This window comes from Porites lutea, chromosome 14, assembly GCF_958299795.1.
Source record: "Porites lutea chromosome 14, jaPorLute2.1, whole genome shotgun sequence".
In the NCBI taxonomy this organism is placed as follows: domain Eukaryota; kingdom Metazoa; phylum Cnidaria; class Anthozoa; order Scleractinia; family Poritidae; genus Porites; species Porites lutea.
The window spans coordinates 4978287-4998721 of NC_133214.1; the positions used below are offsets into that span (position 1 = coordinate 4978287).

Genomic DNA, 20435 nt, shown 5'->3' on the forward strand with positions numbered 1-20435 from the left:
GGGCGTTTAGATACAGTAGTTGGGACTACACAAAAAAAGGGAGCAGGAACATAGGCTAAATGAAGCTACAATGGACTATAATAATAATAATAATAATGCTTTATTCACATACATATACGTATACTGATAAACATGATACATAGTTGAAGAGGTGGAGTGCGGTGGAACCTCGACATTGCAAAGGGCCAAGGGAGTGGCAAAATTTGTTCGCTATAACGAGGTTTCTTTAATACTACTGGGGTAAAAAGAATCATTCATTATACCGAGAACTTCCTTATTTATAGGTTTGTTATATCGAGTTTCACTGTAAAATCATGGACCTGTTCCAAAGATCTTACTACAACCGGTTTGAAGAGTATGTTTTGTTTTACAAGGGTTATTGTTCTACAGCGTTCGTTATATCGGGATTTTAGAGTTGATTTTAACTTCGTCATATTTACTAGACAAAGTTCTATGCCCAAAAAAGTTTTAAGCCTCCCTTTTCATAATTGACGGAGGGTTGGACTTCGCCCTTTCACAAAAAAGGGAAGAATTTTGACTAGTAAACGAAGTGACGTTTTTGAAGAGTTGCCAAAAGGTTTACAAAATTTCTAAGCCGAAACTGTAATGTTCTTGTTTATTGAAAACGGTCACGTTTTTATCCCTGGACCTTGACTTCTATTAAGAGTACCGGGATACCACAAGAATCCATTAGGGAGCTTATGCAATTAACCACAACGACAACGTCAAAAACCAACAGCTCTACACTTACATGACGCCTCGTAATATATTTCTTTGACGCGTCCAATGCACGACTACGACGTGAAACCTTCTAATACGACGTTTTATGGAGGATGGGAACATTATCTTTCTGTCTTTGAAGCTAAATAAAATCTTAACAATTCAAGCCCACTAAAAATCGCCTACATTTAGCTATGATATGACGTTCAAACCCCGGAATCACTCGCTTGTAATAAGCCATTAATTTGCAAGATGGCGTCATTTTACTACTAACTACTACCAGAATCCTTTGGGGCATTGTTTTCTTATGCAAATTAAAGCTTTTGATATTTAGACTTCCCTGGGATTACCAAATTTGAATATGAAAAAAAAATGAATTTCAGACGTCATCTCGTAGATGGCCTATTTGCATGTACAGTAAAAGAAACCGGAATAGAAACCTGTTGATTGGCCCAGAAACAATTCTTATGAAAAGCCCTGTTCTAATTGGTTTGATATCAATTCTTCCCATGGGATTCGAATTAATTTTTCGTGTCTGACAATGATGTCAAAATGTAGCTTAAGCTGATAATGCTTCATCTCTCTGACTGTTTTCAAACAAGTAACATCAAACCATAGGCTGTGTTAATACCATACCGTATAGCATTTGCTCCGCCATGAAAATCATACCTGAAAGGTCTTCTGTTCACTGTACTCTAGGCGGCGCAATTTTTGTGAGGGAGCGAAGCTGCGCAGCGCCGATCTCGAAAGTGGAGCGTTACGTATCGGATAGGTTTTGTGCCATACTTTGGTGCATTGTGAACACTTATTTGCCGGCTAAGACGGAAGTAAATGTTCTTGAGTGAGGACTGGAAATTAGTTCACCAAACCCTGTCGGCCAACCGCACCGGCATGATGCTCGATATGTGTGAACGATTTCTGCTACTCCGGGCCGTTGATGCTTTGACTTCACGAGCACAAAATAATTCGGTATAGTACACGGTTTTCGCGCCTCGTGCAGGTGGAATGCAACAAGTTGTCTCCTTCCCTTTCTGCTCGAAACGAAAAACAAACAAACAAACGGTGTTTAAAACCAGGCTTAAGTCACGCCTAATTGTTGAGCAGCGAGACAGTGGGATCTGAGCTTAGGTATTGAAACAGGAAATAATAGGGGTCTTAGTCGCCGTTTTGTCATATATTTGTTTTGATGTCTTTTAACTGGTTTTGCTGATTGTCCGAGACATAATTCTTGGCAAGCCACAAACCATTCTGACCTTTTTAAAACTGCTTAAAACTTCAGTCTCCACAATACGTAAAGAGAGTGTGTGCAGGGGTTAAATGTGTTTTAGTTTAGTCGTGAATTGTAGCTACTCTAAATAAAGTCGACAGGATAAAAACATGTTAATTGGTTCCAAAGTTAGCCAGGACTATTGTTGAAGTTGTTGTTGTTGATGATGATAACCATACTGTGTTTTTCTTTATCATCGTTTTACAAATTGAAAATTGGCCTTTTTCATCTCAGCGGAACTACCATCTCATCAACTCTAAATGCACATTTTAAAGACACGTAGCATTTTAGTTAAGCTACTTTGAAAAGTCTGCAACTAGGGCCCCTTTTTTGTGACGGTTTGTTTCACTAATCGCGTTAATGCAAACCTTGGATAAGCTTAAATTGGGATATTTCATGAAATATGCTAACCTTGATTATCCAGATTATGTCATCATCTGCCCTAGCAACAAACTTCCCACCAAAACATAGACATTTGGGTGGATTTCTACTGTTTGTAACGACTCTGCTATTACTCTTTTAAACATTCATAAGCCTCCAGCTTTCATTTTAAGGTTAGTTCTTACTGCACAGTTTTACCTTTGCAGTTTTATTACGGTTACAAGCTTTGTCAAAGTGCATATGCTATTCCAACCCCAAAACATTTTGTACATGTTTAGTTAAATAGGATTGTTGTAACACCCTTATGATCTTGTATTCTGGTATAAGCAAAACGGCTCCAATAGCATTAGTAAGGGAGCTTATTACGACGGTGACGGCAGCAAAAACACGTCAGCCCAAAAAATAAATTCGCGCTGCTTCAAATGCCATTGCCACCATTCACTCACTCACCATTCACTCCCAAAAATACCCATGTCAAAATCTTGAAAGAATTTAAAATTTCATTCTGTAAAATGCAAAAAAACACAATTAGTACCGTATTGTGAAAGTACTGTTCAGTAGCTTTCATTTGAATGGTCACACCATAGGATTTCGCCGAGAAACTGAAAAGGCAGAACCACTGTGACCTTGTACATTATAATAAATATATAATATCCTCGCATAAATAGAGAGACCTTTTTAGTTGACTAAGATGTTGACGACTAAGAGTACGAGATTTTCTTAATACTAAGGGACGGACCATTAAAAAACTTATGGGGGGGGGGGGGGGACCAAGTACCAAAAAAATTTTTTGCGCAATGAAAAAAATTCTTGCACGCCAATTAATCCTAAAAAATATTCATGCTATGGCCTGAAAAAAATTCATACAAGGAATTAAATAACGAAAAAAAATTCCTGAGGCTCGAAAATTCCCCTCCCCTTCCCCCATAACTTTTCTAATGGTCCGTCCCTAAGTAGAGCGCGCGGGTGAACCAGCGTCAGGGAAAACGTGGTAGCCGTCTGCATTCTTCTACGGGTTTTAGCGAGGATGTCATAGTGGCGGAAAAAAGTCATCAAGTGTTAGTAGTTTTATCGTTTTGCGATGGGCCGAGATGGGGAGAGAGAGCTTAACCTCCTTCGATAAAAATAACCGTGTTAACTTATGTGTAGAAAAAAAAGTACAACGAAGCTTTCCGGGGTGTATATGTTTAAAAGAATATACGCGAGAAAAAAACATTTATTTTAATTAGTTTAAATCTGATAGTCGTCTTCGTCCTCGAAGCTAAAGGTCTGTAATGTCCGCTTGAAAGAGGTTTCCGCTAAATAAAGGCTCGTTTTAACCCTTTCACAGCCAGAGTGCTTGATGGAGTTTTGCAAGATGTCTCTAACTTTTTGAGTCTGTGGACGAAATCCTATGATGTGACCATTCAAATGAAAGCTTCTGAGCAGTACTTTCCCGTGGTGCTGTTTATTATGCTGTACAAGGTGGTTTTAACTTTTGAGTCTGTGGATGAAATCCTATGGAGTGACCATTCAAATGAAAGCTTCTGAGCAGTACTTTCCCGTGGTACTGTTTATTATGCTGTACAAGGTGGTTCTAACTTTTGAGTGTGTGGATGAAATCCTATGATGTGACCATTCAAAAACAAGTTCTCTGCCTGTTCTTTTACATGGTGCTATTTGTTTTCTGAAATTTGACAAAATGAAATTTGGACATTTGGTCGAAATTTGCCTTTGGCTAAATTTGGCAGTGAAAGGGTTGAAGGAATATATGTGAGTTCAAAGTGGGACCTCCTGTTTAACTTGTGTCGGATTAGAAAGGTTATGTGGGGTCCGCTTAAAGGAACATGTCATGATGTTTTGGTAATAACTTGTAAACCCTAAAAAAAACAATGAGATAAAGAACCCTCAACTGACGGTTCAGTTTCGTTTTATCTTTAAATAAAACTGAACTTTTAGTATCAAAAAAATTGCTTCACCACTGGCTATAACTTTTTAAGTGTAGGTCTAATTGGCTTTCGAGGGCTAGGAGGCTTATTGTACAGATTTCGCAAAGTACAGCTTTTCAATTCGTTTCGCTTCGCAAAACGGGCTACAAATTGGGCCAAGTGTCTAAAAATGACCAAAACTGATCATATTTAGTTTTCCCTCTGACAGAATCAGTTGATTCTTTCTGTTCGAGTTCCAAGTATAACTGTGACGAAATAACTGAGAATACTTTAGTTAGAAATTTTTTATGAGTTTTGAGCAAAACATCTTGAACTCCCTTCGAAATGGAGTTACAATGCCCTTTAATACAGGTCGACTGTGTCACAAGAAATTCCGTGACTTTCCCCTAAGCGATCCGCCTTTTTTGCCAGAATTTGACCTTCTGCTTTACTTTAGATAAAGTGTAAAAGGTTGCCGAATAGTGAACCAGCTGATTATTTCAAGCTTATTGAAAAGGTCATTGAAAAAGATGGATGAGGTCATTGGAGCTGAACATTCCTTTTAGTTAAGTAAAAACGATGCTCTCAAAGGGTCACGGAAACCACTAGAGGTGCTCATTCCTTGCTCCATCTCGGCATTGTTTTAAAAAAGGAAGTCTTCGAAGTTTAATCAAGTTAGCACCTATAATTTAGTATTGCAAACCAAAATGACATTTCACATTCTTCTCATACCTCTGTTACATTTCCTCTCAGTTTTTCAGCTGGTTTTTCTACCGTACCATTCTATTGGATTCCCTATACTGGCCTTTCCTTCTCCAAGATCTACACATAAAGATAACTTAAAAATTTTAAATTAAATCCTTTACACTGGGGAAATCCTGTAGTGCGATCTTTCAAAATGAAATGTCGGCAGTCCGTTTGTTCTGACAAGTACTGGTTCTGAATAGCATTGATTGGATTAAAGTTTAATAACCACACCTTGAGGGTTTAACTTCAGTTCTTTAACAACTTTGGTCAGATCAGGTTGATTTAACGCAGCTACCTTTAAAGAAATTGGGTATATTAAAGTGTAGAAAACGTTCAGGAAAATAGTTACCTTCACTTGACAACAAACTACAATCAAAGCCGCTCTGTAACCTAATTGGTGCAAGAGTCCCAGGACAGTGAATGTTGTGGACTCACTGCTTGCCATCTGTATTCTTACGTTATTCATCTCAAACTCATTAATAATTCCTAAAGAAAATAAAAAAGAAATTAATGTTTAATGAGTGTTTGAAAAGCAGATAAAAAACTGCTCATTTGTGCATCCTTAATTTCTCCTTCTAAAATTATGTTGTTTGAGAAGTAATAGCAACCATTCGACACAGTGTTTCATGACCAGATGAAACACCTCGAAGTTCGTCATAAATACTCCACTGCCGGTCGTATTTTCACTTCTCGGTGTTTCATCGATCTAGTGATGAAACACTGCGTTTCATGCTTGATATATTAATACATCTTGTTTTCAACACCACTTTCGTGTCCTTGACCTAAAAGTAAAGCTCTGGAATTAAAACCCTCTTGGGCAAGAAACCTATGGATTCATGGTTTTCCTGATCTCTCCAAATATTCGGATTTTATAACCAGTGAATTCCTTGTTTTAGCATGATAGACCCTTACTGGGATAAAAAAAAAAATGATTCCTCGAGAGCCTCCAGTTTTCTTGTCCTAAATTTTAAAGACGGGGTCATTACACCTCCTGATCTTGAGACCTGACTTTAAGCGATTTGTTTTCTAAAAATTAATTTGCGATTGTCTCCATGATAAGCAGGAAAATCACTTTATAGCCCTGATAAAATAACTAATTCTTATTCGGACCTCTCTAAAGGGGTCAAGGACCTTCGGGACAAAATAATTATTTCAGAATTACTGACTCCAGAGTCTTGAGATAAAAGAAACCAGGACTCTTGGCTCGAAAGGCACAGAAAACCAGGCTTACTGTTTTTCTACCCAGTTTACGATGCGAACTCTAGTCTTCCAGTCAGTTAAAGATTGCTTCAAAGGAGACTAGCGCTCAGCACATAAAGAAAAACGAAATCAGGGCTGCAGCATAGCCCACGAATCACACCTCCTCTAACACCCGCACCACACCACACCCAAATTTAACGCCTGAAGGTGTTTTAAAAAGGAAAGGTAATAATGGAACTTATTTACTTTGTTCCCCTGAAATAATTCAACTGTTTGACAAGAAAAATCTTGTGGATATCACCCTTTTCCACGACGGATATAATAAGAGGGGTTTATCTCTAGCTATGAATGAACCTTTACTCCCATTAATTATTTCAAGGTGGCCTTTAAGGTTTTTCATGGGGCACGTTGGCCATCTGAGTAACCCCCTAACCCTTTCTATCGTAAGAGACTCAACCATGCAGCAAATATAGAGGATAGTGAATTTTAAATGTGAGATAAAAAAAGATTTGACCAGGTCGTTCGCTGGCCACAAGAATTGTGTCAAATAAGAAGTTTGATAATCGAGAAAGCTTCAGGTCATTATCCTTTTATTTGTCCGTGAGTAATAGCAGAATAACCCCAGCTTATCACTTGGATGGTAATGCAGTAACATGCGAGAAAGATTTTGAAATACGATGCTGGCAAAAAGCCTTTAATAAGAGCTAACAGAGACTCTTTAGACTATAAAGGGATATATCTCAAAGTGGGCTAAATCCTACGCTTAATAGATCCAAAAGCTTCGTGTTACACTTCGAATGAAAGTTATTGCAAAATAAGTTCATCTAGAATAATGGCAGGAATAAAGTAAAGAACAAGTGCCACTTACCAATGTAAAGCTTTTCACCCCCGAGCACGACCGAAATCTAAACTTAAGTCATGCTAACACCAGAAAAAACAAACAAACAAACAGAAAAAAAACTATTTCGAGAAAGTAACGCCCCGCAGGCATGCCCCGGCGATATGCTAAAAATGGAGCATAGAGAGGAGATTTTATTCGGACGGTCACATCAAAAGAGGCGGGGGGCTTAGGTAGACCCTGCTGTCCACTTTTACCTCCAACTTTACTTAATACCTCCTCTAAAGTATATGACAAGAAAATGCTGAGAATTATTTGATGAAATAATAGGTGAATATGCTTTTTTTAGCGATTAATAGGGCTTTTATTTCTCACGGAATGTCTTCAGGGTAAAACAAAATTATAGAAAAAGAAATTAAGATGATGGTTTTATATAAATTAAACAATTGTTTTCTGCTTTTGTCATTCATTGTGAAGAATACATTGAAATTACCAAATGTAGTAATACCGGAATAAATTGAGATTTTTGTCACTACTTCTCCACGATAAAATGACCTTTTATCTAATTTTGATAGTATCAGCGCTTCCTCTTCCGCTATCGAGTGTTCTTGCATGTATATGGAGTCTTTATCGAATTGCGAGGAGTAAATCAGTTTTCTTAAAGAACTATCAAACTAATCCGCTTCAAGGTAAATTGAGAGGCTGAATCGCAGAGTTTAATCCCATTTTTCTCTGTGTGGTAAAAGTGATAGATTATGCTCTGGTAAATGGGCGCTTTGGCGAATTTAATCTAGTTTGCTCTTGATTGAGCAATAAAACGTACCTAGCTTATACAGTTCACCTGAAACAGGAATTTAGTTTGAGCCTCTTATATGCTTTAATTGTATAACAATAGTTCAATTTACTGTAGCGCAGGAACGGATTATATCGGCAGGCTTGATCTATAGCAAATACTTTCTTTGTTCGACCGACTAACTGTTAAGTACACTTTAGGCTCGATTTCCGCCGCTCTCTCGGTCGGGGGAGGAGCGCGGGCTCATTTCCCGAACAGCGGCTGGTAATCGAGCCTAAGTAAACTTGAATGAAGCGAAACTCGTAGGAAGAGCCTGAATTGTCCAATTAGGATAGGTATGTGCTACGACCCACATGAGGGATATATACCCTCAGACAGGAGCCCATCGGGCTCCTGCCTCAGACCTTTAAGACTCCGTCGTGTCAGCCGAGGGTAGCTTTTGACGAAAAACTGCGCGTGCGCCGCCTCTTTCTGTAAATTAGGGTCCTTTAAAAACTACGTCGGCAACGGCAACGGGAGCGTCAAAAAACGCTTAACGATTAATGAGCCAAACAACTCTGCCCTTGCATCACGCTTTTTTGTACATTTCTTTGCAGTCGCTGCACAACTATGACGTGAAATGACCAAATTTTAAGTTAACTTGGGAACGGGAACGGCAAGGCGATAAATTCTACCATCTCTGCTGTGCTGATTATGGAGGGTGTTATCGGCCGAGGCGGTGACATCCCCTGGCAGAGATCGGTATAATTCTTCACATCATACGAAAGCACGAGGCCAAATTGCACTTTAAACATGCTTACCTCGATCAATGTTAAGTTCCCGTCTTCATTCATCTGTTTGGCAAATTCACGATATAAAGGGATGTTTAGTCTAGCAAACAGCACTTGTCATCCGTCGAGTCGTAGCTGTTCTTTTTTTTTTGTTATGATTTTAGGTAGAAGTTCAGCCATTTCGTTTTCGCAAAACGTGTAACATTTCCCGCCATGGCTATAGCCTGCACTATTGACGTCATTTTACTAGATATTGCAAACGTCTTCCACCTTATTTTGGTCAACGCTTGTGGTTATGAATATATCAATATTTTCGCGGCACTGCTCACCCGGAGTGGCGAATCAGTTTGAATCAGGTTTTCCATCTGCCCATGCGTTGAGTGCTACTTTAGCAAATCCATATAATAGCGTCTCCCAGCTGTCTCAAAGTTTTCTTTTCATCCAGGGCACGAACACGAAAATCCTAGTAAACTTTTGTATCGTCAAAAATTCTGTTCTCTAATCTCAGAGCCTAAACAGCATCGCAGTGTACATGTACGCGTTGTATGAACAGTAACCGAAAACGAAATGTATGCTTCGGATTCATTCCTCTTTTTAAAAAAGTTTAGCCCTGTGCCCTGGATGAAACTAGTGTTTCTATCTTTTCCTAATTTTCCGAAAAATCCGTCGAGAGAAATTGAAAAGCAACACTCCTAATTGTAAAAACTTCACAAAGAGAAAATTTAAATACACCTGTTTGTAAGAAATTACAAGAACAATGCAAAAGTTCTGCCAAAGTGGTGCTCTTTATTTATTATGATTTTGTCCACACTGGAGTAAAATCCTTTCGTGGTAAGGAGGAGCGAAAGAATGGCTTGAAAATGTGTTGTCGAAACAACTTTAAACTAATTCCTTCCCCCTTAAACGTTTTGAAAAGAAATCTCCTGTCTGACGCCCTGGCTAACTCACCATTTAATAATCTCTGGAAACCGGCCAATTTCACGTTTACAGTAATTCGACCGATAGCTAGCTCCTAGTTCCCATTTATATCTGGTTCACAATTATTTTCCAAATTTTAGCCAGCTCAAGAAAATGATTACTTTGATTTTACACTATTTGAAGCGAAAAGAATTACTCAAGATGACCGTTGTTCAGGTAGTCAAGCCTTTGACTGCTGACGTCAGCGTTAGATGGTAACTAGAGTTTAAGGAAACTCGTGGCATCACGTTTTTAGAAGCTCTTAAGACGATTTTAAGTCTTTCAGCGACCTCTTCCTTAAACTTAATTGAATCAGATACCGGAGGTTCAAAATGAATAGCTTTAAAACGTTTTTGAGAGAGGTGAATCTCTCATGGTCATTACATAAATTTCCTGAAATAATGACAGATTTGATAGACGAAACGAAAAGAGACAAGTGTCCCTTAGCAACCTCTTATATTATTAGGAAACGTTTACTCTGTTCTTCTAAATATTTAGACATGACAATGCAGATTCTATCATCATCAATTTTTACGTTGATAAATATGTTTCAGTGCGTCTTGAATATTTCCGATGAATTGCAATGAAGAAGAAGGCTTCTTTTAGAATGAAGTGAAGTGTCAGCTCTTAAAAAGGTCGCCACCATGAGATAATAAAAAACGTTTATTAGTTTCCCTTGGATAAGATGAGCTGTATTTTCGGTATTTGACTGATAGGGCTAACCATATTGACCGTCAGTTCTTTCAGAAGTAGAAAAGGTTCATACTGACGGACGTATTTTTCAAAAAACAATGAACCTAAAGTGTGAATAGCTTTCAAAACTATTCACGCAAGTTTAAAAGGATAAAAAAAAATTCAATAAAACTTTTTTTTAAAATACCTGTGTGTAATCCCGAAAGCCAAACAGGGAATTCAACAAGGCCCTAAAAAGACAGGAATAAAGAAATAATGAATATGCATGGACATAAATGCCAATATTACTAAATTATCGTGACGGAATTGACATCGCAAAAAATACCATATCTTAATTTGCATACTTAATCAGGAAATAGAACGAGAGATGTAGGTTAAATATAACTTTTCAATTTGACTACTACAGTAACTAGTGAAGTTTTCGTCGTCAATTTATGAACTCAACCTCAGAAAAAAAAAGAGCAAAGTGAAAAATAGTCATTAAGGCGTTTTAATTCACTTTTCCGTTCTTGATGACTGAGAGTCTGAAAGGATATATTACTTTAATACTCGGCATAATTCTGGTAAGGCTCAAATGCAACAATTCCAATTATTTACGAACGAAATCCTACAAGACAAAAATGTGAAAAGCTGATCATGATAAACTAAACTTGATTTTGCCTGTTTGTTTCTTTGATTAATGTTGGTTGTCCTTTCAAAGTTCCACTGAAAAAACTTGACCGTTTACAGAAAATTTATATACTTTTATTAAGAGTGCAAATCGATCTTCCCCTCTTTTGAGGGTACAGAGTTTAGTGGATCTGGACTTTTTAAGTGATTTTATCAGTATAAAATCTGGGAGAGATATTACCGTCGTTGCTGCTGATTCAGTTTATCAGGACTAAATCTGAAAGGAGATATTATGTAATAGTTAGTATAGTTGTCTTATCGGAAAAGAAGAAATATCAAGTTGTTTGTGAATATGAATGTGAATCAAACCCCAGAACAGAAAGATGAACAAACCAAATAAAACTGAAATTGGTTTTGTTTTTTTGGTGTGTTGAATGACGACAGTCGTACTTGTTCTACAAAGTAAAGTGTTTTAATTTTTTTGTGGTTTAAACGCTAGCAAATTAACACAAATCGTTTCGTTGAAGAAAGCCGTTTGACAGCTTAGCGGACTGAACCCCAACATTGTCAAAGTGAATTGAGAGGGCTTTCTGGCCTAAAGGAGCCTAAAAATATTCCTGTCTTTTAGATATTTTATGCTACAATTTTTTTTAATGTTTTCCTTATACACGAGTTGCTATACTTGGAAACCAATAAGATGTAATCAAAAGCCGTTCTATAAAAAAGGGTACTTGGAAAGCTGTTAGTACCATTTTCCACTTGACACCACTTTATAAACTAAACACCAAAGCTTGTCTTAAATCACGTATGAGTAGCTTTTCTTTGCTAGGATAACTCACGGTCTTATGATTTCACTTTGGGTTTTTATTTCCTTTTGATCAAAGAGTGTCCTTTAGATTTTCAAAGTTTAAAGACAAAACCACGTCACTTTTATCCTCATCAACCCACCATTTTGTCAAAAAAATATATGTTCCTTAATTTAACTTTTAAAGTAACTACTAAGGTGTTTTATTCTTCAAGAAGAAGGGCATCCATACTCGTGTTTTCAGTCTAACCTTTATTACTCAAGGACTAACTTCACTTTGCCTATAACATGAAATAGAGCTTTCTTAGGAACTATCATATGTAGTTAATTAATCTTAATTAAATTTACAGTAATAAGATTTGTATTTATATATAGGATATTTAACTTTTGTATTTGTTGCGGCTACGCGAAAGAGTGATTAAAGTTTCCCGTACAAAATCTTTGACCAGACGTTGTAAAGAATCTTCTATTTATCACGCATATCATGGCATAGTTAAAAGCGATACTTTAAGTCTTGCAGACCTTCGACGTTAAGCGGTTATCCTTTTCAGCATTTCAGGTTCCACGCTACTTTAACCCCTTCACTGCCAGATTGTTTGATGGGGTTTTGTAAGGTGACTTTAACTTTTGATTCTATGGACGAAATCCTATGATGTGACCATTCAAATGAAAGCTCTCTGCCTGTACTTTCACATGAGGCTATTTGTTTCTCAAAATTTTAGAAAATGAAATGTGGAACTTTGGTCGAAATTTGCCTTTGGCCACATTTGGCAGTGAAAGGGTTAAAGAACACAATCAAATTCCACGAGCTAAAAATACATGCAATTTCCATTAATTTTTTAGTTTCGAGTTTTATTGTGAATTTCAAATAGCCTCCAGTGTTTTCACTTAGCAATAAATGAACATGCTTTGAGAGATGCAAAAGGACAAATGATAAATGATAAAGTTATGTTTTGCATTGACAATAATTAATCATGTCACAATTTAACGCCATTAAATCATCTTTCTTCAAACAGCCTTAATTCTATAATTTGCGAGTATCTTATTTCCTATATTTACTCTAAGGGCGGTAAATACTAAAATATACGATACACGATGACGCCAAACGAGCATCTACGTGTCCATGGTGTAATGCAATTTATATGTATTAAAATTGGTACCATAAATTTTACACTTTTTAGGCTACTTCCCGGTACAAATGAAAACTTTTTATAGAGATCCTAACTATGTCAAGCACCCTCTATAATTGTTAATTGGAAATAAAATTTCAAGTTTTAAAGTTTAGCAAGATATATTTCTGATTATCGTGAGTAACCCTTCCTTTCTCTTTCTATGCCTGAAGCTAAAATCCTTTTAAAACGGTACTGTGGCAAAATACTCTACTGTTTTTTGTGAAAAGAACTTTAAATTGATTAGGAAGTTGCGTCTATTTCCTGTACGAGTATTTAGTTTATATTCAGAAGAATTTCACTATTCCGTCCGACCACGCAAACAAAAACTATCTATAAGTAAAGCATTCTAGGTACAAATCACTGCGCAGTTTAAGTCACCGTGTAGATCGGCTTCGAACATTATGAATCCAGGCTTAGTGCTTGCCTATTCCTTAGGGATTTTCATATGTATTTCAGGTAAGAACAAGTGGTTTTCTTGTGAAGGCCTAATTTGGAACGGAAAAGAAATATAACCACCTTGAACGTCATGGTCGTTTTTTACAACAGGTGAATACAGACTGCACCATTCTTTCAACAAAATGTCATCCATCAGAATAAGATTCGCTCATGCGCAATCTCAGTGCGTAAAGCCAAACTATCCCTCGGAAACTTAATGAGGCGTTATAAAAAACTTCGTGAGGTCTCTATGCTATTAGGTCCGTTATCCGTTATTCAGTTATATCATGGAATAGTCTCCTTTCATTCTATTAAGCATGCTACCAGTGCTCAACAGTTTAAGTGTTCTACATGCTCACTACTGATAAGATCAGGCTTAGTTTCTTTGGCTATCGGCCGCCACAGTTACACCCGTAGCAGACCCTTACTGTGCACACGTATATTTCCATTATTTACCTATTTTTTTCTTCCGATTTAAGTATTTTTATCTTATAGTTTTAGACATTGTAGGGGTTGAAATTCAATTGTGGCTCCTTCCTAGTTTTTATCTCCAGTCAGCGTGCTGTTGTTTGTTTGTATGTAATTTCTTTCTTGACAAATATATAAGCCCTTGAAAGTTGAACTGGCGAATTACTGACGGACGTTTTGGGTTGGGTTGTTTTGCTTGATTTTTTCCAGGATATTAACTAATATTATAAATTAAGATTTTTGGCAGTGTCATGATCAACTCCTCTTGTTAGTCTCAGAGCTCGTTTACTGAGTACATGTATGACACTAGCATAAGCACGAAGATATCTACGGAGAGGGGGAGGGTACTCAAACAAAATTTTAAAAGGGGGGCCTCCGCCCTGAAGTCCAACACCTTGCGCTTTGACTTACCTAGTTTAAATCCCTTTTAACTGCTGTGAATGCACGCTCTTTTAAATATGAATAAATCACAAAACTGGTGATTTTTCTTGCCTTTTTCACAGCCATGCAATCCTTCTGTAGGCCTTTTCGATAAATTTACAGACCGAAATGACAGATTTTCCTACCCTTTGATATACTTTATCTAGTGAAATCCCTACTGTTTATTTACCCGAGGCCTGAAAGCCTCCCCGTATAGGCCATAAAGAGTACCCCCCGGGATGCAATAAGCGTAACCATTTCTCTCTTAAAAAGATCAAGGTAAGAAAATTCTTAAAAACATTCTTTTGTCAAAAGAAATAACTAGTACTATGTAAAAGTTCTGCCGAAAAGGTTTCATTTGAATGGTAACACTATAAGGTTTCCTTCACAGATTTAATACTGGTTTTAGTAGCAGATAGAATGGTTTTCGTTTGAGTGTCGTAAAACCCAAACCAAAGTAATTACTCTGGCCAATCACATAGGACACAGACAATACATTGAACCAATCAAAACTCGAAGTAATTACATGTGGCTGACGCAAAGCGCGGGAAAATGCATGCGAGCGCGTCACAATTGGCTTTGGTTTTACTTCTGATTGGATGAAAAGGTGGCGCGAATCTTTTAAGCCAATCGCATCGTGTAGAAAGTGCAAAACCAATTACTTTTCGACACTCAAATGAAAACCGCTCTAGTAACGAAATACGCAGACCCTGAATCCACCACTGTTGACGTTAGAATGAGAATCCAAGATGGCAGAAAAAAAGAGTTCAGTAGCGAGTGCCAAAATTTTTGTTTTTTTGTTTGTTTTTTGCCCTTGTGCTCATTATGGCCTTCTGCCGATTTATACGTGTGACGCTCGCAAAAACGTGACTGCGGGCAAGCGCACAGACACAAAGCTTTTCTACTTGCTTCGTACCGATTTACACGCTTATTGAGTTAGGCTTATGCTTTTAAAACAAGAAAGATTATTAAAATGTAGACATTGCAAGATTGCAATTCTCTATACTTATGAGAACTGAAGGACAGAGTCACACGGGCTTTAAACTGAATTATGAAAATAGGATAAGTAGCTATCAATTCTGGTTACACACAGTTGTATCAGTTAAAAGTAGCATTCAAACTTTTTCACGCTTTTTAGGTGAAGGGCTCCTGTTCTTTCATTGCTCCTTAATTAAGAAATTAGAAATAAGATTTATAGGGACAATGTTAACAAATGTTTCTCGTCTTAGGGACATTTGCTCAACATCACATGATGTGGCCGCCAAGACCTGGTGACGAAAAGTATAAAGAGGGATGCGGAAAAGAAAAAGAGGGCCATGACCTTCAATCTCAAACCCTAAAAACAAAATGGGGAAATAGCAGGTGGCGCAACTATCCAAAGGCATGGGAAAATAAACGAGACGAGACCGAGTATCCGCCAAGGCCTGGTGATGCAGGAGTCGACGAAGACATGGGCTCGACTGCATCCAGTCTTTCCGATGCCATATATAATGAAATACAAACCCATAAGCATCACGGAAATCGAATTGCACCTGGCAAAAGATCTTTAGCCCGAAGGAAGCTTAATCGATCAGATTAGATGCCTGTACAAGCTATAGAGACAAAATATTTATTGTCTGGAAATGTCTTTAAAATTGACTTTAAAATAAACGGCCACTGTGTTGAGCTCGAGAAGGAAAGGAAGTTTAAAAAGATTTGGAATGTTTTTTTGTTTACAGCTAATAAATATCGTTTCCCTGCTTGGAAAGTTTTTATTTTTATTGCAAGAATAAGGAAATGCGATCTTTTATAACTACGAATAAAAAATGATGCTGCGCGTGAAAAGTAAAGATAAAACATTAGTTTAAAGGCACGTTACCTTTCATTTCAAATCCAAAAATTAGACAGGGCGAAAAAAGTTTTAGCTTTAAGTGACAACCGTTTTCGCGTTTCGTTCGCGCTGATTAATTACTTGTCTCTATCTAGATTTGCATTGTCCTTGCTTTGACATCTGCGAGTACTTACCTACAAAACAAAAATTTAGTTTTCCATGACTTTCCAGGCCTGTATAACGAAATTGTTGAATTTCAGGACTTTCTCGAGGTTGTGCCATTAATATCTATTAAATCCCTCGTAAAGATTTATAACCTGAACATATGTTTGCTAAGTTGCTTTTGCCCTTTTCAATAACCTTAACTTTGACATCTCTTTCCTCGTAGAGGCCCCTGCTGGTATGCCCAAAATTAAACTGAAATAATAAGCGCGCAGGGGACAATTGGAAGGAGTAACTCTTTGTCCTTCTCCTTATAGAGCGGTTTTCATTTGAGTGCCGAAAAGTAATTGGTTTTGCACTTTCTACACGATGCGATTGGCTTAAAAGATTCGCGCCACCTTTTCATCCAATCAGAAGTAAAACCAAAGCCCATTGTGACGCGCTCGCATGCATTTTCCCGCGCTTTGCGTTAGCCACATGTAATTACTTCGAGTTTTGATTGGTTCAATGTATTGTCTGTGTCCTATGTGATTGGCCAGAGTAATTACTTTGGTTTTGGTTTTACGACACTCAAACGAAAACCACTCTATCTATCAAATTGACTGATCCAATAGGAGTAAGATTACCACTCTGATGACAACGTATCCGAAGAAAGTTTCTGGTCATTCAATGTTCCCCGTATCGATCAAAGTGTCTGTATGGGATAATGGGAGTTTTTGGCTCAGGAATAGAGAGATTCCAGAGTAGGGTACGCACTACATTTCCAACTACTTCAGGAACCATGTCGACGATGGGTTCTCTGTTGAAAACGCTCTGATTTTTAAATTGTTTGGGTGTGGTCTTTCTTATATCTTCCAATATGTCGGCCCAGTTGTCAAGCAGCTGCTGGGGATAGTCGTTGTGATTGTTGTTTGTCGCCGTCACTGGAGTATATCGCACGACTTGGCCTCGAAATAAAATATCCGAGGCCAGAATAACATATTTCTGGCTCTCCCACCAACTTATGTTCTCATAGTCAAGTCTGTACGGTAAAATGTATTTAACCGCGTGGGTGTGAAAGGCGTTAACAGCAGCATCAAACGAAATAGATACTGGTAAAATTGGCGGTAAATCTCCATTAGTTGGTCGTGGAGAGCAGCAAAGACCAGATACGTACGAGCCATCTCCTAGTGGCTTCCCACATCGACTGCAATAATTACACAATCCCACAGCGGGTTCGTAACTAAGTAGAAAGTTTTCAAATGCTTTTAGTGGGTGTTTTGTTCCCGTGCTGTAGAAATCTTGAGATGTGTTAGCTGTAAAGGAAAACTCTATATCCTCGTCAAGAAAAATGTAATACCGATAATTGATTTTTTTGTTCAAGGCCAGTCCATATAAAATATTTCTTCCAGAGCTCCATGTAGTATTCCTGTAATTTACATACACCACACCGCTCAAGTTTGTCGATAAATCTAAGCATTCTTGTCCCCAGCTTAACACTATGAAGTCTCGTTCGGTGCTGCTCTCAAGATTTACAAATGACCGCAGATGTTGAGATAGACAGCTCTCTGCTTGCACAAGGTATACGAACGGCTTCTCTTTATAGCTAGATAATTCTTTGGCCAATGGAAATGCTATTTCGTTGATCCTTAAGACATGTAAATACGTTGGGAGGGATATGGTTCGAACATGTATATAGACGACGAAAAACAATCCCAAAGTTGATAGAACGACCAACAGGGTACAGCTTGAACGCAGAGGCGAATACATCCATGGACTATAGCTGCTAAACGACAAATTCTGACAAATTGCACTGAAAACGCCTTTAAGGCATTGGAACTCGTTCTTTAAATGGCAACGAGACAAAATGACTAAGGTTTCCGTTTTGCAAACAAAAACTTCATCGAACTGAGACAGCTGATAGTTCCACCACCAGAAGGGCTGGTACCAGTAGCCTTTGGTGTTATTTTGTATTGGATGGCATGAAAACACAACACGGTAAATAATCGTGTTTCACATCGAAACAGGGAAATATCAACTATTTAAGCAAATGAAAAACAACAAGTAAAATATCTCTTCGTTTTACGTGTCTAGACTCCGTGATTTAAATTAAATCCGTCTTTAGCTTGAAATGTTAACTACAAGTTGACTGTTGTTTTTTGGCGGTCATCATTTTGATACGGTTAAATGAATTTCCAAAACTAGGAAATGTTGCCCCTGTGGTGAAATTAATTTAAAAAGATACAACACCAGTGTTTCCATTTATTTTGATACTTGAAAATACGTGTGATAATTATTGCGATTGTTTAACTTAGTTGGATACAATATCAACGACATTAAGATACCTCAACAGGAAAATACAACGATTTCATTGTTTAGGTACAGTTTTTTGGTTATTTTGAGAACGAGAAATTCAAAAAATTTTGTCCATTTTCGCTCCGCTGATGCGATAATGGCAAACTATCGAAGCATTTCAAAGGTCACTCACCACGACAGGTTACTTCATGTATGCTCTAGTTTAAATTTGTATTTCAAAGAATTCAAATTCCATATTTTATATGGATGTCTCTGAATGCCAAGAGTACATTTTTGGTAGAAAAATATAGAAAATGAAAGATAAAATATATTCATGAGTCATATATGTCCCTTTTCTAACCCTTTTACTGCCAGAGTGGATGATGGAGTTTGTGAGGTGGTTCTAACTTGTAAGTCTGTGGACAAAATCCCATGGTGCGACCACTCAAATGAAATCTCTTTGGAAGTACTTTCATGTGGTGTTATTTGTTTTAAAAAATTTTACAAAATGAAATTTGGGATTTTTGTCGAATTTGCCTTTGGTCATATTTGGCAGTGAAAGGGTTAAAGTAATTTTAACGTTAAGTATAATAAACAATTAAAAAACTCTGATTATAAGACTCATTCAAGCATAATTGTATTTGTGAGCGGTCTTCTTAACGTGTTTATTGAACCTCGTTAATAGAGAGAAGTCGTTCCGTCACGTTGCCATGGTAGCAAAATTTCTGGATGGCAACAAACCAAGGGCGCGATCCATTCAACCAAAATTCCAACCGGTCCGACCGGGAAAAGAGGACCACCTCAAAAGGTGGACCCGTTTTTTCGAAACTTTTCCGGTTGGACCAAACCGATCCATTGAGTTTTGGACCGAAATTTCCGTAAAGTTTGGTTGAATGGATCGCGCCCCAAAACGTCACTTAAAAAGTGGATACGCACTGTTTCAAACTTCATCGATCTTATTTAATTTCTCGTTTGTCAAGTATTGGCGAAATTTTCTGGGTTGAATCCGAAAGAACCGTATCTATGTTGAGAAAAAGAAAAAGAAAATTTTTGTGTTGTGCTCTCTTACTCCATAAAGGGGGCGCGTGAAATTAGGAAGTTTAACGTCACAGTAGTGCAACAACAGCTAAGAAATGGACAAAAAGCGTGATGTACGTGCAAAGTTGTTTTTATTGCCAATCTAAACCTATTGCTTAATTGCCGTTCGCCGTAGCCGTTGCAAAAACTCTCTGTTGTTGTGATCTAGGAAATTTTGCTACCATGGTAACGTGACGTCGCACTTCTCCTCTCTATACGGACATTGAAGAAAGCGTCCGAATTGTAGAGGTGTTCTTTTTATACAGGTGAATATGTTACTGGTAAAACCGAACTGCTGAAAATTTAATCGTATTTAATCAAAAAAACGCCTCGGTATGGCTTAGTGGATTTTCACTCTTTTACAACAATTGTCAGGGGCACCGCTTGCCTTATTTGATGGAGACGTTCATAAAGACCTTTATAAGGCTATATGTCCACTCGATAGGGTGTTTTCACTCACGTGGCCAACATCTATGCAAATTTATTAGAACAAAAGAAAGCGTTTGCACTGAAGAAAAGAGTTCAAATCCCACAGGACTGGTTATTCCGGGCAACTTTAAATTTCTTTTACTGTTTCTTCAGAAGCGAGGACTGATCACACCCTTGTTCGTTTAAGCCCTCAGAGTGAACAGCAGCAACAAATTTCTTCTGGTGAACAGAGTGGTCACTAAAATTAACGAACAGTGATCACACAAGATGAATTCGCTTTATAATTTAACATCTCTCACGGTAGAAGAACCCCGAAAACTCGAACTCTGGAGGGAAACGAAAAACAGTTCGAGTTAGCGGGGAATTCGAGTAATCGGTGTAAATTTCAGTGAAATTTTGATACTGAAATTTTGATCAAGGGAAATAGGAAATTTAGTTCGAGTTAAGCGAGTTCCAGTTATCGAGGTTCAATTGGACTTCTATAGGAAATGCATAAGGGGG

The 20435-nt window shown here is 37.7% G+C and overlaps 1 protein-coding gene and 1 long non-coding RNA gene across 2 annotated transcripts; one reads left to right on the forward strand and one right to left on the reverse strand.

Annotated features, from left to right (window-relative positions):
• Positions 1-13174: 13174 nt before the first annotated feature.
• LOC140924405 (uncharacterized) lies at positions 13175-15922 on the forward strand. Its single transcript, XR_012164276.1, has 2 exons — positions 13175-13315; positions 15412-15922. It is a non-coding gene; the product is annotated as an uncharacterized lncRNA (long non-coding RNA).
• Positions 15923-16808: 886 nt separating this feature from the next.
• On the reverse strand, positions 16809-17980 carry LOC140924785 (uncharacterized). Its single transcript, XM_073374777.1, has one exon. It carries the CDS (start codon positions 17901-17903, stop codon positions 16821-16823), a length of 1083 nt encoding a protein of 360 aa, XP_073230878.1. The 5' UTR covers positions 17904-17980; the 3' UTR covers positions 16809-16820.
• Positions 17981-20435: the final 2455 nt, after the last annotated feature.